The 20,336-nt window shown below is 37.9% G+C and overlaps 3 protein-coding genes across 4 annotated transcripts; 1 reads left to right on the forward strand and 2 right to left on the reverse strand.

Annotated features, from left to right (window-relative positions):
- The first annotated feature begins 1,765 nt into the window (after window positions 1–1,765).
- Window positions 1,766–6,280, forward strand: ramp2 (receptor (G protein-coupled) activity modifying protein 2). 2 transcript variants are annotated; one of them, XM_004552267.5, is made up of 6 exons: window positions 1,766–1,929; window positions 2,521–2,583; window positions 2,673–2,705; window positions 4,510–4,527; window positions 4,695–4,824; window positions 4,913–6,280. In XM_004552267.5, the coding sequence occupies exons 1-6, from the start codon at window positions 1,869–1,871 to the stop codon at window positions 5,160–5,162; spliced, it is 555 nt and encodes a 184-aa protein (XP_004552324.1). In that variant the 5' UTR covers window positions 1,766–1,868; the 3' UTR covers window positions 5,163–6,280. The 2 variants fall into 2 exon arrangements, with proteins under 2 accessions (XP_004552324.1, XP_004552325.1); XM_004552268.5 differs by lacking the exons at window positions 1,766–1,929; window positions 2,521–2,583; window positions 2,673–2,705 and adding an exon at window positions 3,264–4,278.
- A 7,962-nt stretch (window positions 6,281–14,242) lies between these two features.
- Window positions 14,243–16,052, reverse strand: apnl (actinoporin-like protein). Its single transcript, XM_004552269.3, has 3 exons — window positions 15,829–16,052; window positions 15,228–15,358; window positions 14,243–15,124 (listed from the first exon to the last, which is right to left on the reverse strand). Exons 2-3 carry the CDS (start codon window positions 15,329–15,331, stop codon window positions 14,668–14,670), a joined length of 561 nt encoding a protein of 186 aa, XP_004552326.1. The 5' UTR covers window positions 15,332–15,358; window positions 15,829–16,052; the 3' UTR covers window positions 14,243–14,667.
- A 450-nt stretch (window positions 16,053–16,502) lies between these two features.
- On the reverse strand, window positions 16,503–18,799 carry LOC101475747 (uncharacterized). Its single transcript, XM_004552270.4, has 3 exons — window positions 18,607–18,799; window positions 18,215–18,323; window positions 16,503–17,219 (listed from the first exon to the last, which is right to left on the reverse strand). Exons 2-3 carry the CDS (start codon window positions 18,316–18,318, stop codon window positions 16,790–16,792), a joined length of 534 nt encoding a protein of 177 aa, XP_004552327.1. The 5' UTR covers window positions 18,319–18,323; window positions 18,607–18,799; the 3' UTR covers window positions 16,503–16,789.
- Between the last annotated feature and the right edge of the window lie 1,537 nt (window positions 18,800–20,336).

Here is a 20,336-nt window from a genome sequence, read left to right on the forward strand (position 1 = left end):
ATCTGCTACAATCACTTTAAATAGATCCAAATATTTACGTTCAATCAAATATAAAACAATTAGTGTGTGTACTTAATGCCAAATAAGAAGCTGAAAGTGCAGGCAATCGAGTAGTGGTTTGCTATAAATAAAAGTCCTTGAAAGTACTGCTTTGATAAATATGGTCGATGTTGTGTGTGCTCTCCACGGGAGGAATTTTAACACATCCCCTCAGGATATAACACAAAGAAAAAAGTAAAATACAAAGTATACAAATATATTTAAAAATATTTACCCTCAGGGTATTTTATTTATAGCTCCCATTTATTTCATTTTATAGTTTATTACTTGTAAGATATTACAAAAAAATCCCCAAAAGCAGACACAGTAATTATTCACCTGCAAGACACAAGATGGTGCTGTTTAGCTGTTTTTTTATTGGAAGGACGCCACATGAACTCATATGTACACATCAAAGTAGGATTAAGAGAAATGAAACTTTATATCGCCTTAACAGACCCGTTGTGTTTCTGTCTGATTGCTGTTGTCGTTGATCCCCTCTGTTCCCTGGCTGTGCTGTTTGTGGCACGCATGCCTGCTTATGATTTATGCATTCAGTGAGCATAAAGTATCTCAGATACAGTTTGTTTGCCATATCCACAGTGATATGTGAAGTAGCCACTGCCATGTTGATACTAAACTGTCAAACAAGCAAACACACAGAGGAAGATGAGCTTAGGACACTGTTATCAGCAGGAAGTTTTTAATTCTGTATCACGTAAACTGCGCGTGTTGATCTTGGCATCTCTATTTGGGATACATTTCTTCAGATATGCTGCAGGCTTTATGATCTGTGACAAAGCCTTGGAGATGAAAAGATTTACAAAGTAGCTAATAAAACAGAGACTTCGAAAGCCATTTGAAATAGCGAGTGACTGTAGAAGCATTCATTTTTGTAGAACACGTGTCAAAGTAAATGTTTACTTACTTACATTTCAAATATGCTTCGTGCTCCACTTCGTTCACACTCCAAGTTCAATATTTAAGCTTCTATATGCTGGATTTTTAAAGTTCAGTCCATTACATGTAAAACAGTGGCCTCTTTTAACTGAAATGAAATGTGGAAGCAATTTTGGCCTCTGCTACTTGGATTTCTTCCAAGCCTAGCAGCTGAAAAAGAGTACTCATCCCTCAGTGACGCGCATCAATTTCATACTGGATATTCCAGCCACCTCTCTTTACCACAGAGGTTTATTGAGATAGATAGATATTCTTTACCCACGGTTAGTCAGTTGCTCCACAGTAATGAAATATGAATCTATAACCTAAAAAAATGTAGATTAACTGTAGATTCATTAAAACTTTGTCTGATATTTCTGAACAATAAGCTAAAAAAGTATCTCTTCTTTGTGATTTGCAACCCTGTGTGTTTCTCCTAAAAATAATTGACTTAAAACATTTACTTCTCTAAATCTTTATTTATGCAAGACATGAAAAGCGACTTGTCAGCAGCATGTATCCTGTCAGTCTAACATAGCTTGCATTTGATCAGAAACTCCTGCAGCTGGAAACCATGTTTGCAATAAAATTCTGCTTGCAATGATAAATAAAGAGGCAGAAAGTGGGGAAGAGAAAAACAGGACAAAGTGTGGCCCCTGAAAACAGAGGGTGGGACAAACTAAGGAAATAGATGAAGAGAGAGAGAGATTGATAGTCCTGCACCAATGGGCCGCAATAGTCCTAACTTTATCAGAGGCTCTTTGCCCCATTTGGTGAGTCCGCCCCTACTAGGAAATGAGGGCTTCCTGTTGCTTTACACAGCCTTCCTGCAAAAGGTTGAGATATGTAATTCTTACCCATCAGGGAAGAGGAGAAGAACATTAGGCAAAATGACACTCACCAGATTCTTAGTTATGTATTTCAGAGTTTTTATGCCTTTTTTCATCTGGGGTAAGTAAAGGCTTTATGCTATCCTAATTTTTATTATTCTGACTTAATCTTTTAACTTTTCCAAGAACTCACCTCTCAGTAAGAATTCAAAGAAAACTTTTAGTAATTAGTAGATTTTAGTAAGGAGTTTAGTCAATGCCATGACTGAGTTTTACACTGAAACAGTTTGGATTAAGGGTCACAGAGTAATTGTGATCAGCCCAAGACAACTGATTTGTCTTGGATCAGTTTTTTTTTACTTTAGGAGGATATTTTTATGAATCTTGTTGCATTTTTTTTAAATGCAGTTGTCACGAGTCTTTAATAAATAAAATATTTCAGTCAATTACTTATTTATTTCGCGCAATAAGACCGTGATCACATGGGATGAGCTTTTGAGTTGAACACATTAAGATTTCCCTAGAAAAGGGCTAGACAAAGGGAGGATGCACTCATTTGTTCATTCACCATGGCATGTTATTTCCTTTACTGCCCCAGTCAGGCCTGCAAACTACATATAGAAGATTATTTGCACGTATAAAATATTGTGGTGTTTTAAATCAACAGTTATATTCCAGTGTTCAGGTCTTTATTTTATTCCTCTTATTACAGCAAGCACAGCAGTGGTATGTCAAAGTGAAGAAAAGGTAACTGTGCGTCCGACAGTAACAGTAGGTAAGTACATTTACAGAAATAAGCAACAAACCAAGGAAGAAACAAAATTCATGCATGACTGCTCACTAACTGATACCCTTTCTTTGCAGAGTTTAACTCAACAGACAGGATGATGACTCTTAGTAAGTGCATACATTTTCTCTGTCACTTTATTATAGACTGACAGCTATACATCTATGTCTATATGTCCTAGATTTTGTATTTTTACAGTTCCAAATAGGGTTTATGTAATTGTGTCCTCTGAGGAATTGCTTTGGATTACATTTCTAAACTTATTTGCCTGGTCTGGAACTGACAAACCAGAAAAGCAGAACTCAGGGATCCTTTTTTCTGCCAAGATTTGTCCTTGTGTATTACCATAAGAATCCAAGACAAACTCCTGGGGAGGTCTCTACCAGTAAGGGGTCAACGTCAGTGGACATGAGGCCCGTAATGGTTTGGGGTTGGAGGTTAACTGAAACCTCATCACGAGCAGCCCCCACCTGGCTCGACTTCCTAAATTTGTTCGTCATTCACCCCACGCAACGTCTGTGATCAACGCATGAACTTTGAGTTGTGAAACAACTAGAACATTGGAGCAGCGCCCCTTTCACTGTTCCTCATCCTGTGCCTTCCTTTTTTTCCTTTTTTCCTGTATCCCCCGACTGTCCCCCTCCTCCCCCTGCCAGTGCTCTCAACTCTGAGCCCCCCACCCGCTGGAAAAAAAAAAGAGAACACATTTCCTGATGTCATTACTAAATCAAAAGGTTGCTTGGCAAACAGATGTTGTGAGAGGCCGAACATATGGATTTAGTGTCATAAATTAACAAGCTGGTTGTGAGAAACCCTAAACCATAGATTTCATTTTTAATTCAATCAGTGAAAGCACCTCTCTTGCACACAATTTTTTTTTTTTAAGTGGTGAGTAGGGACAGTGAGAAACTATCTTCCAGATGTATCACACACATGAGCAAGATTTCCCGTACTTGTAGCGTTAATTACAGAATGTTTTCCTACTAGCATGCACGCGTAACGATAGTTGGCCCTTTAAACAGCTGGTCAACTCTGACAAACAACTCTTTCCAGGTTTGGTCAAATTAACCTAAATATGAAATCATGGCTGTCTGCAGAGCACACCCTGCAGAGTCATGATTACATCCACCCCGAAACGCTAAGTCCTAAATGTTTACTTATGTTTCCTATTTGGCAGAGGCAGCCCAAAAGGCAAATAAATCACATGCTGTGAGCTGGCCAGGCCTTCGACTGTGAGAAACTGAGACTAAAAAGCAGAACAAGAGTTAAAGAGTAAAGGGTTTTCAGATGTGAGTCCAGCCCCAGCTTGGGTGTGCTCCCTTTTATTTGGGAGAATGGAGAGGACAATCTTTGTTGCCTCCACCCCTTTAAAAGCGGAAGAAATTTTTAAAGAAACATGTGTTAGAGAGGGGGAGAGCTGCTGCCAAGGCGCAGGGCCATCAGACAGATCTTCGAAGAACATCTGGTAACCGCGGGTAACATTGTTTGGACATCTGGTAACCGAAGATTGCACTGCTTCTCTTCCATCCTGTCGGGTTTCCTGTTATGCCTCGCTGTGCGAAGTCTAAGAAGTTTTGGTTTTTTATACATGGTTATACGCTGGGGAAAACACACCTTTATTCATTTTTTCTGACATGAAGGGAGCACTTGGTTTCATAGGGTTATTCCTCTCCTTTCTCTTCGGTGAGTGTGTGGTCTCCCTTTTATATATGAAAGTGCCTGCCTCTGTGCTAGAGATGTGGAAAGAATTCATTATCTAAAGTAGACTAAAAATTCCCATGGTACTCCGATTTGCTTGGACAGATGCGTTTTTTAATGAACTGAATTAGGAAGGGCTTACATGGCAGATTTGGAGAGACTTACTGCTTCATGTACATGTTTTTAAGCTAAAAAGTGTTTTTTCTTCTCTTTCAGATGCCACTGGACAGTTTGGTAAGTGGCATAACCTTCTAAACATACATAATCATATATCTTCATATATAATTTGATAAAGGGAGTCTTGCAGAAGTTGTTTTATGTACAACTCATTTTTAAAGCCACTTTCTTTTTCCCTTTCCCCCCTTTTTTGTTGTTGTTGATTCTTCTCTTCTGCTCTGTAGTTTGTGAAGATGAGTCAGATGGAATGGGCTGCCTCTCCGACATGTTTGCTGTTTACTGTGTGCAAAGTTTTAAGCTTGCAATGGCATCACTGAACGAAACCGACTGGTGCGTTTGGAGTAAGGTAAACAGGTAAGTAGGGTGCATTTATATTTAAAATGAATGTTTTTTGTTTAAATGCCAATTTCTAATTTACTTTTCATGTTCTCCTTCTATTCAGTTGGTACAGCAACCTAAGCATGTGTACAGAAGACATATGTGACTTATACTTCATCCCATGGCCCAACCGTGTGGTGGAACAGACCTTTTTGGACATTCATTCCCTTTTTTTCAAGGATTGTCCCACAGATGAGCTAAGTGACCCACCACCTGCCATCATGTTTGCTTTGGTCATCACGCCCATCTGCCTGATCCCTGTCATGGTTAGCCTGGTGGTACTTAAGACCAAAAATGGGGATGGCAACTCCTGATAACCTAAAATCTCTGCTCAGCTATGTTCTCTCTTTTCCCCTAACCTTGTTTACAGACTGCTCATACACTTTCATCTCAGCAGAGACTGAATCTTTAGATCTTCTGCACTTCACAACTTAAATTAGCCACATAGACATAGTTGGCACTATCTCAGAGATAATGTTCTGTGGCATCACAGCTGTTTCTCTTAGGTGACATACTTCTTAATACAGACAAACACTGTCAGAAACTATGTTCTGTACTATACTGTATCTCATTTACTGTGACAAAAATGTTTTGTTTTAAACCACTTGACACTAGAGTTGGCCGTTGCTTGAAGCATTGGTCATCTCTTGTTTGCTCACAGTATTTCATTTATACTGGAGAACCCAATATTTGTGATTAGCCTGACGAAAGCTCCGGAGCTTGTAAAAGTAGAAACAAAATTTGTATTGACACTTTGTTTTATGCAAGACACTCGGGCTGATGAAAGACAAGGTAAAGTTTATTACTGAGCTGCTTTTGCATTCATAGACAATGTTTTGTTAGTTTTTTTGCTGTTAAACTTTGAGCCTAAAAATATAAAATATATTTATGAAGACAGCATTTAGAAACTAAATGATTTTTAATTCTGAAAAGGAGAAAGATGTTCATATCTGATCTTTGACAAAGGTCCTAAACACTCAATAGTGTGTATGTGTAGGGAGGAGAAGAAGTTAACCATATGCATGGATCTAGTTATTCAAGTCACAGCACACAAATTGTTCAAAGGGTCGAGGCCTGTTTTTATTAACTGTAAGTAATCTTCATACTCATGTGATGAGAAGCTGGTTAAAAGAAAATCGTATCTCCCTCCAGACAAAAGACATTTTAAGTTGCCTGCACAGAATTGTGACAAACACTGAACAATGACAAAAAGATAAAAGTCTTATCTTTAGCCCTGAATGACAATAAAGCCACTATAAGTGCTTTCAGATTTAGAACAAAAATGTGTATTTATATACTCTTATGTATTTCTGCTATTGTCAGGACTTCATGGACTTACTGTGAAAGTACATCCTGCCTGCTCTCATGCCATGAACTGTATGCATTTTTATTTTTTATATTTTAAACCAATAAATCTACAGTTGTATGCTTACTATGACTTGTAAATACAGTACCATTCTTGTGAAATTACCCTTTCACCTTTGCAGCTATTTGATTAAACACCCTTTTCCCTTGTGTGTAAGGCAGATGGTCTTGCTTTTTGCTCTAGTCAGTGTTTCACTGTCTCTTTAGTGATCAGTATATTGCAGTGCAGTTGCTGTGCTCTTCAAGTGCTGAGGTAGTGAAGGAAGCAGTGACAACAGTCATGTATCACGCCCTCATCTGGCACACAAAACACTACAGGGTGGGCCTGCATTTGTGTGTGCGTCTATGTGTGTGTGTTTGGCAGGACTGGGTGGGAAAATGTGTTTAGTGACCTTCTTCCTCTCTAGATGTCGGGTCATTCTCACCCTCCCCACCCCCTTCTGATCTCATCCAACTTTGCGTTACGTCTTATAGTTAGAGCCAGGAAATACATTTTCTGGTGCCATTGCGCAAGATGACACTCTGCAATCAACATCAGTCATGTTTTATCAATCACAAAATATTAACATACATTCTATACACAAAGGGCCAATAGTTGTACATGAGCTTTAAAATGTTTCAGGAAAGAAATTTTGCCCTCTGGTGGTTCTATTAAAAACTGACAAACAGACATAAACAAGTAAATTTTGAACACAGACACCACTATCAAAACAACACAAGAAAAAACAAAGAAAGGAAAAAAACACTGATTTTTTCATGAAAATACTTAAGCACAAAAGTCCTGTACACAGTGGAGCCTGTTAATAATCTTTTCTTCATCTCTACTATCACAGCAATGCAAGGCTTGACAGTATTTGGCTCTGTTAACCCATTGTTGGGTTTTTAATCCTTTGTTTCTGGAACAGCATGTTTTGGCAAATGGGCACAATTAAGTGCATGGAACTACATACAAGTGCACTAAAGGCACCACCTGCCCAATGATCAATATCATTGGGCAACGAAGCTGCTATTTAATGGCTTAAAACAGTAATAAAAATACCACAAACAAGCCAAACCATATAAACAAATAGATATATGTAGTGCTCGCAAGGTAATGTGAAGGGGACCAAATGGGAAAAAACAGTCATTGCTCAGAGCTCTGAATATATTTCTTTTACACATACAGAGGTTTAACACGCTCACCAGTGACACATCTAAAAATGACCAATGCAGCTGCTCAGAAAACCCCTCCTTAAATAGGTGCAGGTCATACCACCACCAATAAAATTTAAAAGATTTCCCCTGACACAGTCCAGCTACAAAAGACAAATACTGTAGTTATTTTAACACAGCTCACATATATCTGACTACAAACACACCCCAGCTAAATAATATGCAAACTAACTAAATCAAACCAAATTGAAGATTCAGCCCGATCCCACCCTCAGCTCTCATCTGATGGTTTAACCCACTAGCAGTGGATAATTGGAGAACTCCTTTCAGGTGAGCATCATTAGGCCGTAATCGTGTGTGCACTCCATGAATCAGGCCTTCAGGAAGCTGACCTCAAAAAAGAGAGTGGTTAATGGACTTCAAAACAAAAGCATAACAAAATCAAAACTTCCTGGAAGACATTGTGGGTGTCTCACTTTAGTAAGGGAGATGCTTCCCATCACATCAATAAAACAAAGAAAAATAGTGACATACTTCTGAATGTTTCTATTTTTAGAGGCATGTACATATTAAATATGTATCAACAACACATGTTCTCTGAGGGATCTGGGATTGGTTTGTAGTAGCGCCACGAACTATCATTTCAACAGGAATCGTTTCAAGTGTATGAGGTCAATAGTTTCTTCTCCAACCTCTTAGATATACCACAGTACTATTAGATAATATGCTGAGTATAAATCGGCTGATCCAAATGCATTTTCATAGGGACCCTGTTTTGAGTTGAAAAATTTAAGTAAAAAAAATGCAATGATTTGATTGCAATATTTTAAGAAACATATTAGCTCATTTTGACTTTTCAAAAAGAGTTTACACTTAAAAAGGAACACTTGACCTAACTTAGCTAATAGGCTCATCTCTACCTTTCCTTTTGTTTCTAAAATTATTTAAAGAGTAGTTGTGAAACAGTTAACTAATCTGCAGAGAAACGGTTAATTTGAAGAGTTTCAGACAGCATTAGTAAGGTTATGAATACTCTTCTTATGATAATGGAGTCATCTCTATGCTTGTCGTGCTAGACCTCAGTGCAGTTTGATACAATCGATCACAATAGTTTACTGCAGAAATCGTAGTTGTAGTGGGTTGAATCATATGTATCGAATAGACTCTAATTTGTTAATGCGCATGAGGAGTGTTGTTCACACACTAAGATTAATTACGGAGTTCCACAAGGTTCTGTGCAGGGACCAATTCTATTTATATTATACTTTCCTCGGCAGTACTATTAGAAGACACGGCATACATATTCATTGCTATGCAGAAGATACCCAGCTTTATCCATCCATGAAGCCAGAGGAAACACACAACAACTAGTTAAACTACAGGAATGTTTCAAAGACAAAAGACCTGGGTGACACTAATCTCTGCTTCTAAATTCAAATAAAACTTGACCTTAGAAATCATAGAAACATGGTGTCCAACCAGATACCTGCTCTGTATGGCATTACCTCAGCTCTAGGATATGTTCTTAAATATGCAAATTAAACAAATATGTAGAAGGACTGCCTTCTTGCATTTTGCGCAAAATGTCTAAAAATAGAAATATCCTATCCCTGAGTGATTCTGAAAACCTAGTTTATGCATTTATTACTTCTAGGCTGGATTGTTGCAATTCATTATTATCAGGGAGTTCTAAAGGCTCATTGAAAAGCCTTTAGTTGATACAGAATGCAGCATATACTGCCTTCAGACAACTGGTGTTGTGATTTGGCACTATATACAGTGCCAAATCACCAAATTTTTATATAGTGCCACATCACCAAATATGTGATGTGGCACTATATAAAATTACCTGAATTGCACTGAAATCCCTAAATGGGATGGGACCATATGTTAATCTAAAACCTGTATATATCTTTCAGCACTGAAGGTGTCTTTCCAGATGTGTAAGCTACTAATTCCACCCCTATACATTCAGAAATTACTATACATATCTACCCATCTTTACTTCTGAGAAATTCTTCCTCTCTAAAATGCTCTTTTTATACCCAATCATGTTAGTCGCATGTTTCCAATTCACCTAATTAGCTGCAAGATGTTCCTCCAGCTGATTCTTTTTAGTACCATTTACTTTCCCAGAACTTTTTGCCATTGTTCCAACTTTCTCTAAACATGTTCCTGTACTTAAATGAAAAATTAGCTAATATTTTTTTTAATGAAATTGTAAAATCTCCCAGTTTAAACCAAGTTTTCTGTGTTCCATTGTGAATGAACTCTTGTTTTAAGATATTTTCAAATAATTACATTCTGATTGCATTTAGATTTTACAGAGCATAAAATGTAAACAGCCTTTTTATCAAACCTAACCTTGTTTTGGAATTAGTTTCTAGTTAAACTAATTCTCATAGAAAAGCCATGAACACACCAACATGTATTTCTGAAATAAACTTTTTAGAGCAAAAAAAAGATACACTGCCCCCCTCTCTCTCAGTAGGAGGGACCAGTGAGCCTCAGCTGTGCACCTGGTTGACGGTGTTGAGTTTTGGCTCTTTGTTAGGTGCTTCTGGATCATCTCACTATGGGAACCCATGACTGCAATACCCCAGTGATCTGGCAGTGTGGTTGGAATGAGGGCATGTTAGGGCATCTATCAACTGCTGCAGGCTTTCATATGTGCCCTTGATAGTGTGACTGGGGATTCATGTATGACTGATGAAAGGGAGAATCTTAAGTCAGCCTATATCAGGTTCTTGATCAATTAGTGATATTTAATTTGATTTATAGATGTCCTGATGCCTAATAAACTTTTTCTGCATGACACATGTTTTTTTCCCCACTTGCTAGATTATTGCCACACATACACACTGGAGTTTGTCCAGATTTGATGAAAATTAAAGATCGCACCCACTGATGCGAGTCATTCAGTGTGACATGAGTAATTACTTTGTTGTGTGAGAGCCAGGCAGCTGGTACTGCTGTGTCAGAGCTGACCCTTCAGCTGGCTGACACCATGCTGGCAGCAGATGACTGTACATTCAGCTAGGTTTGACATGAAAACGGCTGCTAGATCAGTCAGAATAAACTCAAAGAAATATGAAGCATGGATAACCTTGTTTCACTGCCAGCTGAAAATGAAAATGAAAAGAGCCAGAAACATCAGTTCTCCAGTGATGATGAAAAGGAGCAAGGCCTGCAGCAGCCTGCAGATCAACAGTTTGATGAGGAACCTGAGACATTTATCCCTGAAAAAGCAAATTATATATATATATGAACTGTAAACACACATTTTTTTTTTCAGCTGATACTGCAAACTTGTGAGAAAACGCCTTCTTTGTTGTATCCAGCAGATACTGAACATTGTTCACTAAACCTGCTACTTTAATTGCCAATTTGCCCTGGGCAGAAACAATAAGTGTGCTTTTTATTCAAAACAGCTGGATATTGTGAGCAATTCTGAGCAAAAAAACAAACAGTCAAAAAACCAAGTGTTCAAGCAGGATAACCAATAATGAGCTGGGAATCATGGGAATGCTTCAGTGTGAAGGGAAGCCTGGTTTCACTTATTTTAACTATTTTTTTTCTGTGAGGTCATCCCTACAAATATCCTTTCTTAATGCTTTTTGCATAAAAATATCAATTCTAGCTACTTTATGGAGCAATTTTATGTAGGGGTTATTGCATTGAAATTTTATTTTCTTAAAGGTATAAAAAGGAAAGTAGGTCGACTGACAGGATAAATTCAAGTTTAAATGAATATGCTTAGTGTTAATAAAAAAAAAAGCTGAACGTTTCAAATTCAAATCGCTATCCTTTTTTACAAGATTAAAAATATTTAGAGGATTCAAAGCATCAAGAATGATTTTGTTAATGTAAAACTTCTGAAAATAAAGAACACCTAAGTTTTTTCCTTCAGGCTATCGGTATTGTTACATGATACACATCTGTGTCACTCTACATGCTGAGAGATTCAAAAATAACAAACTAAAATGGTATGACAGTTCCCTGCCAGGAATAACATGACATTTGACCTTCATGTATCAGCTTAAAGGAATTATTAAGAGTTTGTCAAATATAAACCGCATAAATCTTCGAAAACAAAACAAACAAGCACGTCTGTGTAAGCCAACCTTCCCCCTTTTCCCCCACTCTTACAGAAACTGAACCTGACTGAGACTGAAGCCTGAAACTGAGCTCCAGAGTTGGGGCTGCAGGTGTTGGGTACCAGCCTGACACACATCAGGTCAGATGCACAGCAAACTATCAAAGTGTACCAGACACTGCTGGATGTCAAGACATGTTTGTAGCTGGTGGTAGGAGAAGGAGACACGGAGTAATCAGTTTCTGAAGGACACAAAGCCAGCTTTACCTCTTAAAACCAAGAATTTGAAATAGCTATTCATGGGACATATTATATTATGAATGTCGTATACAAACTGTAGAGTTTAGAAAAGGTTTTTACCCAAATACTTTCCCCCAGCTGTCTCTAAAATGCTTAGAGCAGGTAATTGTGTGAGATAATATATGTAGGAGGCCTCTAGATGGCAGTCTTTGAGAGCTTATTCTGTTGTTGACGATGCTGAAAAACTAACCTTTTTAAGTAGAAGCCTGTTTATTTTAAGGGGCAATAATATCTTTTATGCAGCTGATTATAACCTGGGTGATTTTTACACAGAGGTATAGGCCCACGGTCAAACTTTAGATCATGGAAATTTCTTTTGCACGACCAGATTGACAAATATATTTCTTAAACACTGTTGGCGATTAGAATCACTGTAAAACAAAATAAACTGGAAGCTGAAATTTAATATTAAGAATGAATTATCAAAAAATATGTTAAATAGACACAGGAAATAACAGGTGGGGATTATGGAAAGGAAGCCACTCCTTTCCAAAGCTTCATGTGTCTTCTTTTCTTTTTCTAAAAATAAAGGGAAAATTGATGAAAAATGTAGCCACTATATTAGTAGTGCCAGAAATGAATTCAATAATTATTATTTGTGATATAATAATGCAGAAAATGCTATTATAAAGTAAAAATGCTTCCTAAAAATGCAAATAAATAACAGTTTTTATATTTTCCCATGTTTTCCAATTTTATTTGAGTTGCTGTGTGCTTTAAAAAAAATTTTCTCAACTTCCTGTAGTGTTTGTAACTAGAACCTTGCAGTCGTTTAAATGTGATCAGCTGATATATGTCTCATAAAAAGACATGTTGACTTTGCTCCTCTCGTGCTTTTATTCACTTCCCTTGCCTCTTAACATCCGGGAAGGATTGGAACAGAAGGTTTTATCAGAAAAGTAGTCAGATTCCCTCGTGTTTAGCATCTGTTTCAGTCCTCAAATGCTGAGCCTCTTATATTTATCTACCTAGAAAAAAAAATTCTCATATCTTTTCTTCCTTGCTTAAGGGTCTAATCCTGCACTGTTCTCCAAAGATTTTTTTCACTTCAAAATACAAATCGCATAATGCACAAAAGAATGCACAAAAGAATGCATTTGATATGAAATATCTGCAGGCGCAGGTGCGTATCCAGACTAAGAGATGCTCACCACAAAAGGGTGCAAACACATACTGTACATACTAATGTAGATGCAAATACTGGAGCACACTTACACAAACACATGCAGTAAACAGTATGATGCAAATAATAAATGTGTACTTGTGTGCACAGGTATAGTAAATGCTAAGGAGAGATTGAAGAGGAAAATTTGAAAGGAATGTGCAGGCATTTGTCCTTAAGTTAATACCTAAAAAAAACACCTAAAAGTTTCTTGTTAGTGTTCCCATCTGTTTATAGGGACTGTTTCGTTTCTCCAGTGTCACTCAACAGTGCTTCAGGGATTGTGCTTAAACATGCTGAGGTTATGCCTCTTTTCTATGTTTGGCTTTTATGCAAATGCAGAGGTGACAGAGTGCAGAACCTTTAATCTGAGCTTCTTTGTGGTTTGAACTGTTAATACGGCGAAACCACCATAAATCTAATGGGAAAACAGAATCAGGAAGGCAGTATTGAGATTGTAGACGGAATAAGCAGAACCTATAATAACCTCATACAAGATGTGAATTAAGAGGAGATATTGTGCCTTCTTTGTGACAAGCTCACAGGGAAATTTCCCTAAGGTTAATGACTGTCTCTTCAAAGAATTGGCTGTGCCATTACTGGAAAATAAAATCTGATGACGACATTACACAACAAGATGGTAATTTCTACCCAATTAAATAGTTATAAGCTTTTAGTAAGTATCACAAGTTACAAAAATAGGGTCTTCACCCAAATCTCATCCAACTTGACAAGATGATAATCACAAGAAAGCAGATGTAAGTTATCTCAGGTTTACTGCTTCGTAAAGATTAAGTAATGAGCTTACATTACAAGTTATTACTGCAAATTAACAGTAAATGGACTGGTTCTAAAATAGCACTTTTCTACTCTACTTGACCATTCAAAGCACTTAACATGCCTCATTCACCCAGTCATACAGTATCTATCCCAAGGATACTTGGCATGCATACTGAATGATCTTTTGGCTAACCAGTAACGCAGACTTGCGTTGCATGTTTTTAGAGATATTGAATGCTTTGATTTTACAGAAAATTTTGTAATTTAGCCGTAACATAGCTAATAGCTATTACAATTTCATAAATAATACAATTGTTTTTCAAGTGATACCAAGACTTTGACGAAGTAGAATTCAGCCATGGGGGGAGGGGACACCCAAAAAGAAACAGGACCCTTTGTTTTTGTCTATATCAATCCCACTTCAGATTGATCCTTATGAAGCCTTTATAAATGCACAGCACATGGCGCATGCTTTGGAAATCTAATTTTTTAAACCCTTTGCATCTTCTAAACTCAGTCAACAGACAGTCATACACAAATAGCTTCATAAAAAAGGTTTATTTTATTCCTCAGACTACAGTGTCAAGGTAAATAAAGACAAGCTTTCAGCGTATTTCATTAAGCTATATGCCCTCATCCTCCGGTGAGTCATCCTTTGATTTCCATTTCTAAAGATTCCATTTTAAAACTGAATGCTATTGCAACAGAGAGAAGCTGTGATTATACAGTGTGTGCGTGTGTGTGTGTGTGTGTGATCGGGGGCTGGGAGGGTGGGGGGTGAATTTATAAACAAACTAAATTCATGTCTTAAGCAGATTTACTGAAGGGTAATATCCAGGTATACAGACACATGTCAGCAACAATGCCTGCTGTATTAGAAACAGTCTACCAGGAAGAAGCAGAAGGCAGAGAATGAATTCTGCTGTCAGGAAACATGACAAAAATACTGGTATCAAGGGGCCCTTTAATATGCCTGCTGGCCCATGGGTGTAAGAAGCTTATCCCACACCTCTACCTTCATGATAGCTTTGCCTAGAGGACACATAGTGGCCCTGATATCTAGGCGGTTACCCATGTAATTGATTCCTGACCCAGTGGCTTCCTCCCTGACAAACCCATGTTCATGCTGATTCTTCTCGTAGTACATTTCTTTGTACAAATCCTTGTCACAGTTACGGCCCCTTTTATAGATGCCCACTGCAAACCAGTTCTTGTACAGGTTGTAGTCCCAGGGGACGGAGAACATGAGAGCCACAGTCTCAGCGAAGTCATTCTGTGACCTCTCGAAAAGGTCATAGGTCAGTACACCAACAGCTCCTGTTGCTTTGCTGCTGGACTTGGTGAATGTGCAAACCTCTGTCTTTAGAGGGCGCACTGTAGGTTGCGGTGGGTTGTATGCATCCCCATTCTCAAGGTATACCCTAATTAGTACACAAATAGAAAAATGCATTCAACATTTTTTTTTTTTTGGTCTTCTATGTATTTCATATAAGCCCGAAAAGTCACAACACGGGCTGGGCTTACCTGGGGTTAATAAGGCAGTAGCTGTTAGCGAGATTTGATATTTCGATGGTCACACTTCTCTTGCTGCTCACGTCAGCAGCTACAGCTTCAGCTGTCTCTGTCATGTTGCAGTGGCTGCGAGCTCTGTTGATCTAATAAAAAATAATTTAAATGTCAACCAGCTCATACCTGTAACATGGATGTTTATTTCCTCCTAACTGCAGTGAGAATCATAGGAATAAACTTATAACAATATAGAACTCAGGTTCGACCTCATCTCTGATGATGTACTCTAATATCATTACGCTGACCTTCAAAAGCACACATCGACTGTCACTGCGTAAAAATAGTGTATTTCACAGGCTAATGAGATTTTACAAGAGAACATAGAATTGCTGCAGTCTTTTAACAGAGTGTACCACTCCAGTGACAGTACTTTATAATTAGTACTACACAGTGATAAAGTTAGAGTGAAAATGAAAGAACATGATCACTCATTTTATCAACAGATACATTAAAGAAATCAAACAAAAGCCTCATCAAAGTTCTATATATCTTACAAATTATAAGAGCTAGGAGAGTCATTGTTCTAAATGTATTTTCCCTAAATGAAGTGACTTACCTGCTGAGAAGCGTTGTTAGTACTTGAAGTCCAAAAACAGTAAAAGTTGCTGGTTGGTTTTCCTTTTTTTGTCTTTTTCTTCTTTTTCTTTTTTTCCCCCCCAAGGATATATTAATCACTCAGAAAACCCTCCCAATTGAAGTACAACCCTGCTTAAATACAGGATAGCACACCCTCTTTCCAAACACACGACCCACACGAAAAGAAGACTATGAGAACAAATATTACTCTTTTCCCCTGTGGGATGAAACAGCCACACCCTAGCCTGTGGCTAAATTGAACAGTTTCCAACAATTTCCCATTGGATCCCAACCACTGAGGTGAGCCCTTCAAGACTATAATAACAAGACATGAATGTATTTTGGGACTGTCATTCCTCTTGTATTGTGAAACAGTAAAAAAAGCAGATCAAACAAGTTGGGACAGACATTTCTGGAGCGATACTTTGCTTAGTATCTTGCTGAAACTCTTGCATTCCAAATACCACACAATCAAGCAAGATGGAGAGTCTAACAGCGAAGGAAGAACAATATTGTTTTTGTAGAAATTAAAAAAACATCTTCCATCTGTTGTTGCTCATTAGAATTGGACGGATCCAGATAAGAGATTAAAAAATGATTACAGTTCATCAGTAATAATGAAAGCATATGAATGAAAACATATCCCACTCAAAGTAGCACAAGCATTGGGGCTGAATGCTTTATTACCATAATAAACGAAAATAGAGTATTCCGTGTACATGAGCCCAAGAGCTAAGCTAATGGAGAATCAATGAGGTGGCTGTCAGATATTGATATCTTTCAGCAGACACAAAATACAGATGACAGCAAAATCAGTCTTCCTCTTCTCCTAAATGTTTTTTTTTTAGGATGACAAGAGTCGTCAAATCAAATGAAGTTTATTTTTCTGCGACTAGAAAAACAAGAAAACACAGAAAAGCAGAACACCAGTAGACTGCACACTAATGACCCATTTTATCATAGAGCTCCACTTTAACCATGGCTTTTCCAACAGTAGACATTGTGGCCCTCAGGTCAACATATGTTGCCTTGTACTCCAGCCCACAGCCATTTGCCTCAGAGCGGGTGAAGTTGCTGAGATCCTTCCCATCATACATCCGGTCATACAGCTGTTTGTCACAAGCACGGGATTGCTCAAACACACCCATGGCCAGCTGGTTCTTATACAGGTTGTGGTCAAAAGGCACAGAGAACATGATCGCCATGCGCTCGGAGCAAACCCGGCTCTGCATATGGAACAAATCGTAGGTTAGAATGCCGACGGCACCCGTGGCAGTGTTGTCATCCTTGGTGAAGGAGCACACTTCTGTCTTGGTGGTACGAATCGTGGGCTGGGGCGGGTGTTGACAGAAGCCACTTTTCATGTACACCCTATTAGAGCAAGAGATAAATCCTTACCGTCACTACTAATCAGTTAACAACTTTTATGTCACACTTCTCATACTTTTGATGAAAAAACACACTTTTGTAACTTTTGTGGAGATTGTCAATTTACTTTTTGAGTGTTGGGCTTTCCAGGGTGAAACATCTTATGCTGATGGATGGAGTGTGACTGGGAGTACTACTGTGGACTTCTAAGCAACAGTGAGTGTACCTGCATGCGATGTGCAATGAGGCAGTGTGTGTCACTGCATGATGGATAGGTGGATGTTCTCAGCAAAGTAATGTCACACATGAAAACCAGCCATCCAAAATATGGCCTGTCTTCCCACAGCTAGATAAATGTAGAAGGATGGCACAGATTCCAATAGACATGAATTGTTTATATTTATTTTGTTGCTGTGTTTTATTAATTTTTTTCTCCTTTTTGTGGTCGGAGGGGGGGAAATCCATATTACATTGTTGAGAAATACAGTAGGTGGCTATATAAAACTAATATTTTATTAATGTTATAATAGATGGTGCACTGCATTTTGCTTGCAGTGCCATTGAGCCCTCCTTGTGAAATTTAGGTTTATGAATTATTAGAAAGAACACAAGGTGGAGATTGTGGTGACCCCCAAATTATACATGGCTGTTATGCAAAAGAAAATAATAATTACATATATGTAACTTAGTTATGCTTTTTTTTTTTTTTTAATAACAGTGATTCACAAACACTAGGCAGCCAAACCTAATTATGAATTGCAGGACATGTCACTTGTTGCTTTTAAGAGCTTAGAAGCAGCATTTTAGTGAACTTAATGTATAATGTTGTGAAGTTTCCATTGTTCATCACAATGTTTTTCCTGCAATGTCATTCATTGATTTATGTTTTATGAAGTAAACATTCAGCCATTCAGGTCTGGCCCTAAATGCTATCCATTTATTTTCTCAATTAATCAGTTTTACAAGTGTTAAACTGACAAAGACATTTGCAGACTTACTTGGGGTTAATGAGGCAGTAGCTACCGCTGACATTGGTTATTTCTATAGTGCAGTTTCTGTTGGTGGTGAGAGTGGCTGACACAGCCTCAGCTGTTTCTGGCATCTTGACTGCAAGAGAAGCAGGATTGAAAGCTTAGAACAATACCCACTGACAGTTCACCAGCTAGCAGCAACACATTTAATTGCTGAAAAGATTAATTACCTCCAAAAAGCTGGTTTATATCTCTCCTCAAATATAATATTCTCATAAGAATTAACTTAACATGACGTAGGCGTGTTTGAAAACGAGTATACCTTAAGTATACGAGAACAAGAGAAACGTTGTTTTTACAGATGATAACCAAGACAGAAATAAGTTCGAGTCCTATTATAAGTAAGCATAATTAGGTACCTTTTAGAGAAAAATATGTGCGTTGTGCCAGACAGCAGCGTCAACTTCTTTTTCTCAGGTCTTGCAGAGAGCGTCTCCCTTGTGTGATTACACCTCCACAGTGCTTGTGCTAACACAAGCACAGGCGTGTCCATCGTGAAACAAAAGTACCCCATCCACTGTGAGAAATCATATCTCACAAAGAAGCAAGCACCTAATATTACATGATCACAAGATTTAGCAGTAATCTCTACTTTTACTCAGGGGAATAAAAACATTACTGTGCAAATTTTTTACTACATGGTTAGCATCAAATTTCCAATAAGGTTGTTATTATGCAGCATATTTTAGCAAAATCATACAAAATTACTCCTCTGCAGTTTAAAATTTATCTCACATGTTATTTTCTATGTCAATACTTACTAGATTTAGTGAAAAAAATTGTATTTTAGAATTTCTAGTCTTCCCCATCTTTTATGAGTCCATTTCCATCCCCAAAAATGAATTTAGTAAAACTATTCAAAGCTTGTGGAATATTTTTCATGTTCTGTCTTGCTTAGGCTGATGCTACAGTCACTGGGGATTACTCAACTGGCTGCTTGTTTTCACAAGTGATGACTCGTGATACATTCCTTTGGGAACCTCCAAACATCATTAGCAGTTTTTACACACTTTTTTAGCTCGTTTCACTAAATTCCCATCCAGACTGTGGAATAGAGGAGGAGTTAATTCCTTCTTTCCAGTACAGTAACTAGCAAAAACACTGCATTATGTAACAACACAACACAATACAGTACAGTGTTATATTTTTCCATAAGTTCACAAGGCACGGGGATCTTCCAGAATAAGTTTGTTTGGCGGTGTGTTCATTACTCCACCAAGCAGCTCGAGTAATATGGCAGCTGTTGTGTTCCATTTATCAGATGCCCGGCCCTTGATTTAAATGCTTCAGCTCCTGTGCTTGAAGTCACCAGATGGCACCAAACATGCATTTGCAAAAATACATTTGCACTACACACACTCTTCAAGTTAATGTTTGCTTTCTGATGATTAGCCAGTGACCGTGGCAGAAAATCGCTGACAAACATTAATATATTTAGCATATCCTTCAATGTCCCATGACAACAGCAGTGAAAAGAAAATAAGAAAGAAACAGTGGTCATATTATATACCTTACAATTCTAAAAATCTAAGAGAATACAATATTAATGAGTTTATATAACCAATCACAGTAACATGTTTGAAGTTTCCACACTGGACACTAGAATAACAAATAAACTCAAATTCATCCAAATTAAAGTAATATATTGTCACATGGCAGATTTATTATTAAATGACCACGATACATGGGAAACACTCTTCTGTGACCTCTCCTCTGCTGCCACCCTCAGGCCAGTCTCAATGTTTTAGATGAAACATTTGATCTTGAGTGTTGTTTTAGGAAGGAGTATGCACTTATTAGGAGTATGCATTTATTGGCCTCTTCATTTGTTACACTTTGTTGTATTTTAGGCATATTTAGTAATAAAATAATGGACATGGTCAGCAACAATACTGGTTTCAGATAGGCTGCGGCATTTAAATAATGCTCACTTGGGACTTAAAATATCCTCCACACTGCTACCACCAGTCTGAATGGCTGTTATAAGGGATAATGGCTTTCATGCGTTTATTCTTATTCTTGTTGTTTGCACAAAACCCTGCCCCTGCCATCCAAATGCTGCAGCAGCGATTGAAACTCATCAGCCTAG

The sequence above is a fragment of the Maylandia zebra genome, linkage group LG4, assembly GCF_041146795.1.
Source record: "Maylandia zebra isolate NMK-2024a linkage group LG4, Mzebra_GT3a, whole genome shotgun sequence".
NCBI lineage: Eukaryota > Metazoa > Chordata > Actinopteri > Cichliformes > Cichlidae > Maylandia > Maylandia zebra.

Coding starts and splice junctions, on each gene's coding strand:
- apnl (XM_004552269.3), bottom strand. CDS start 15,331: ATGACAGAGACAGCTGAAGCTGTAGCTGCTGACGTGAGCAGCAAGAGA. Junction 15,125..15,227: donor TACTGCCTTATTAACCCCAG/GTAAGCCCAGCC, acceptor TGTACTAATTAG/GGTATACCTTGAGAATGGGG.
- LOC101475747 (XM_004552270.4), bottom strand. CDS start 18,318: ATGCCAGAAACAGCTGAGGCTGTGTCAGCCACTCTCACCACCAACAGA. Junction 17,220..18,214: donor TACTGCCTCATTAACCCCAA/GTAAGTCTGCAA, acceptor TTGCTCTAATAG/GGTGTACATGAAAAGTGGCT.
- ramp2 (XM_004552267.5), top strand. CDS start 1,869: ATGACACTCACCAGATTCTTAGTTATGTATTTCAGAGTTTTTATGCCT. Junction 2,584..2,672: donor GCGTCCGACAGTAACAGTAG/GTAAGTACATTT, acceptor CTTTCTTTGCAG/AGTTTAACTCAACAGACAGG. Junction 4,825..4,912: donor GTTTGGAGTAAGGTAAACAG/GTAAGTAGGGTG, acceptor CCTTCTATTCAG/TTGGTACAGCAACCTAAGCA.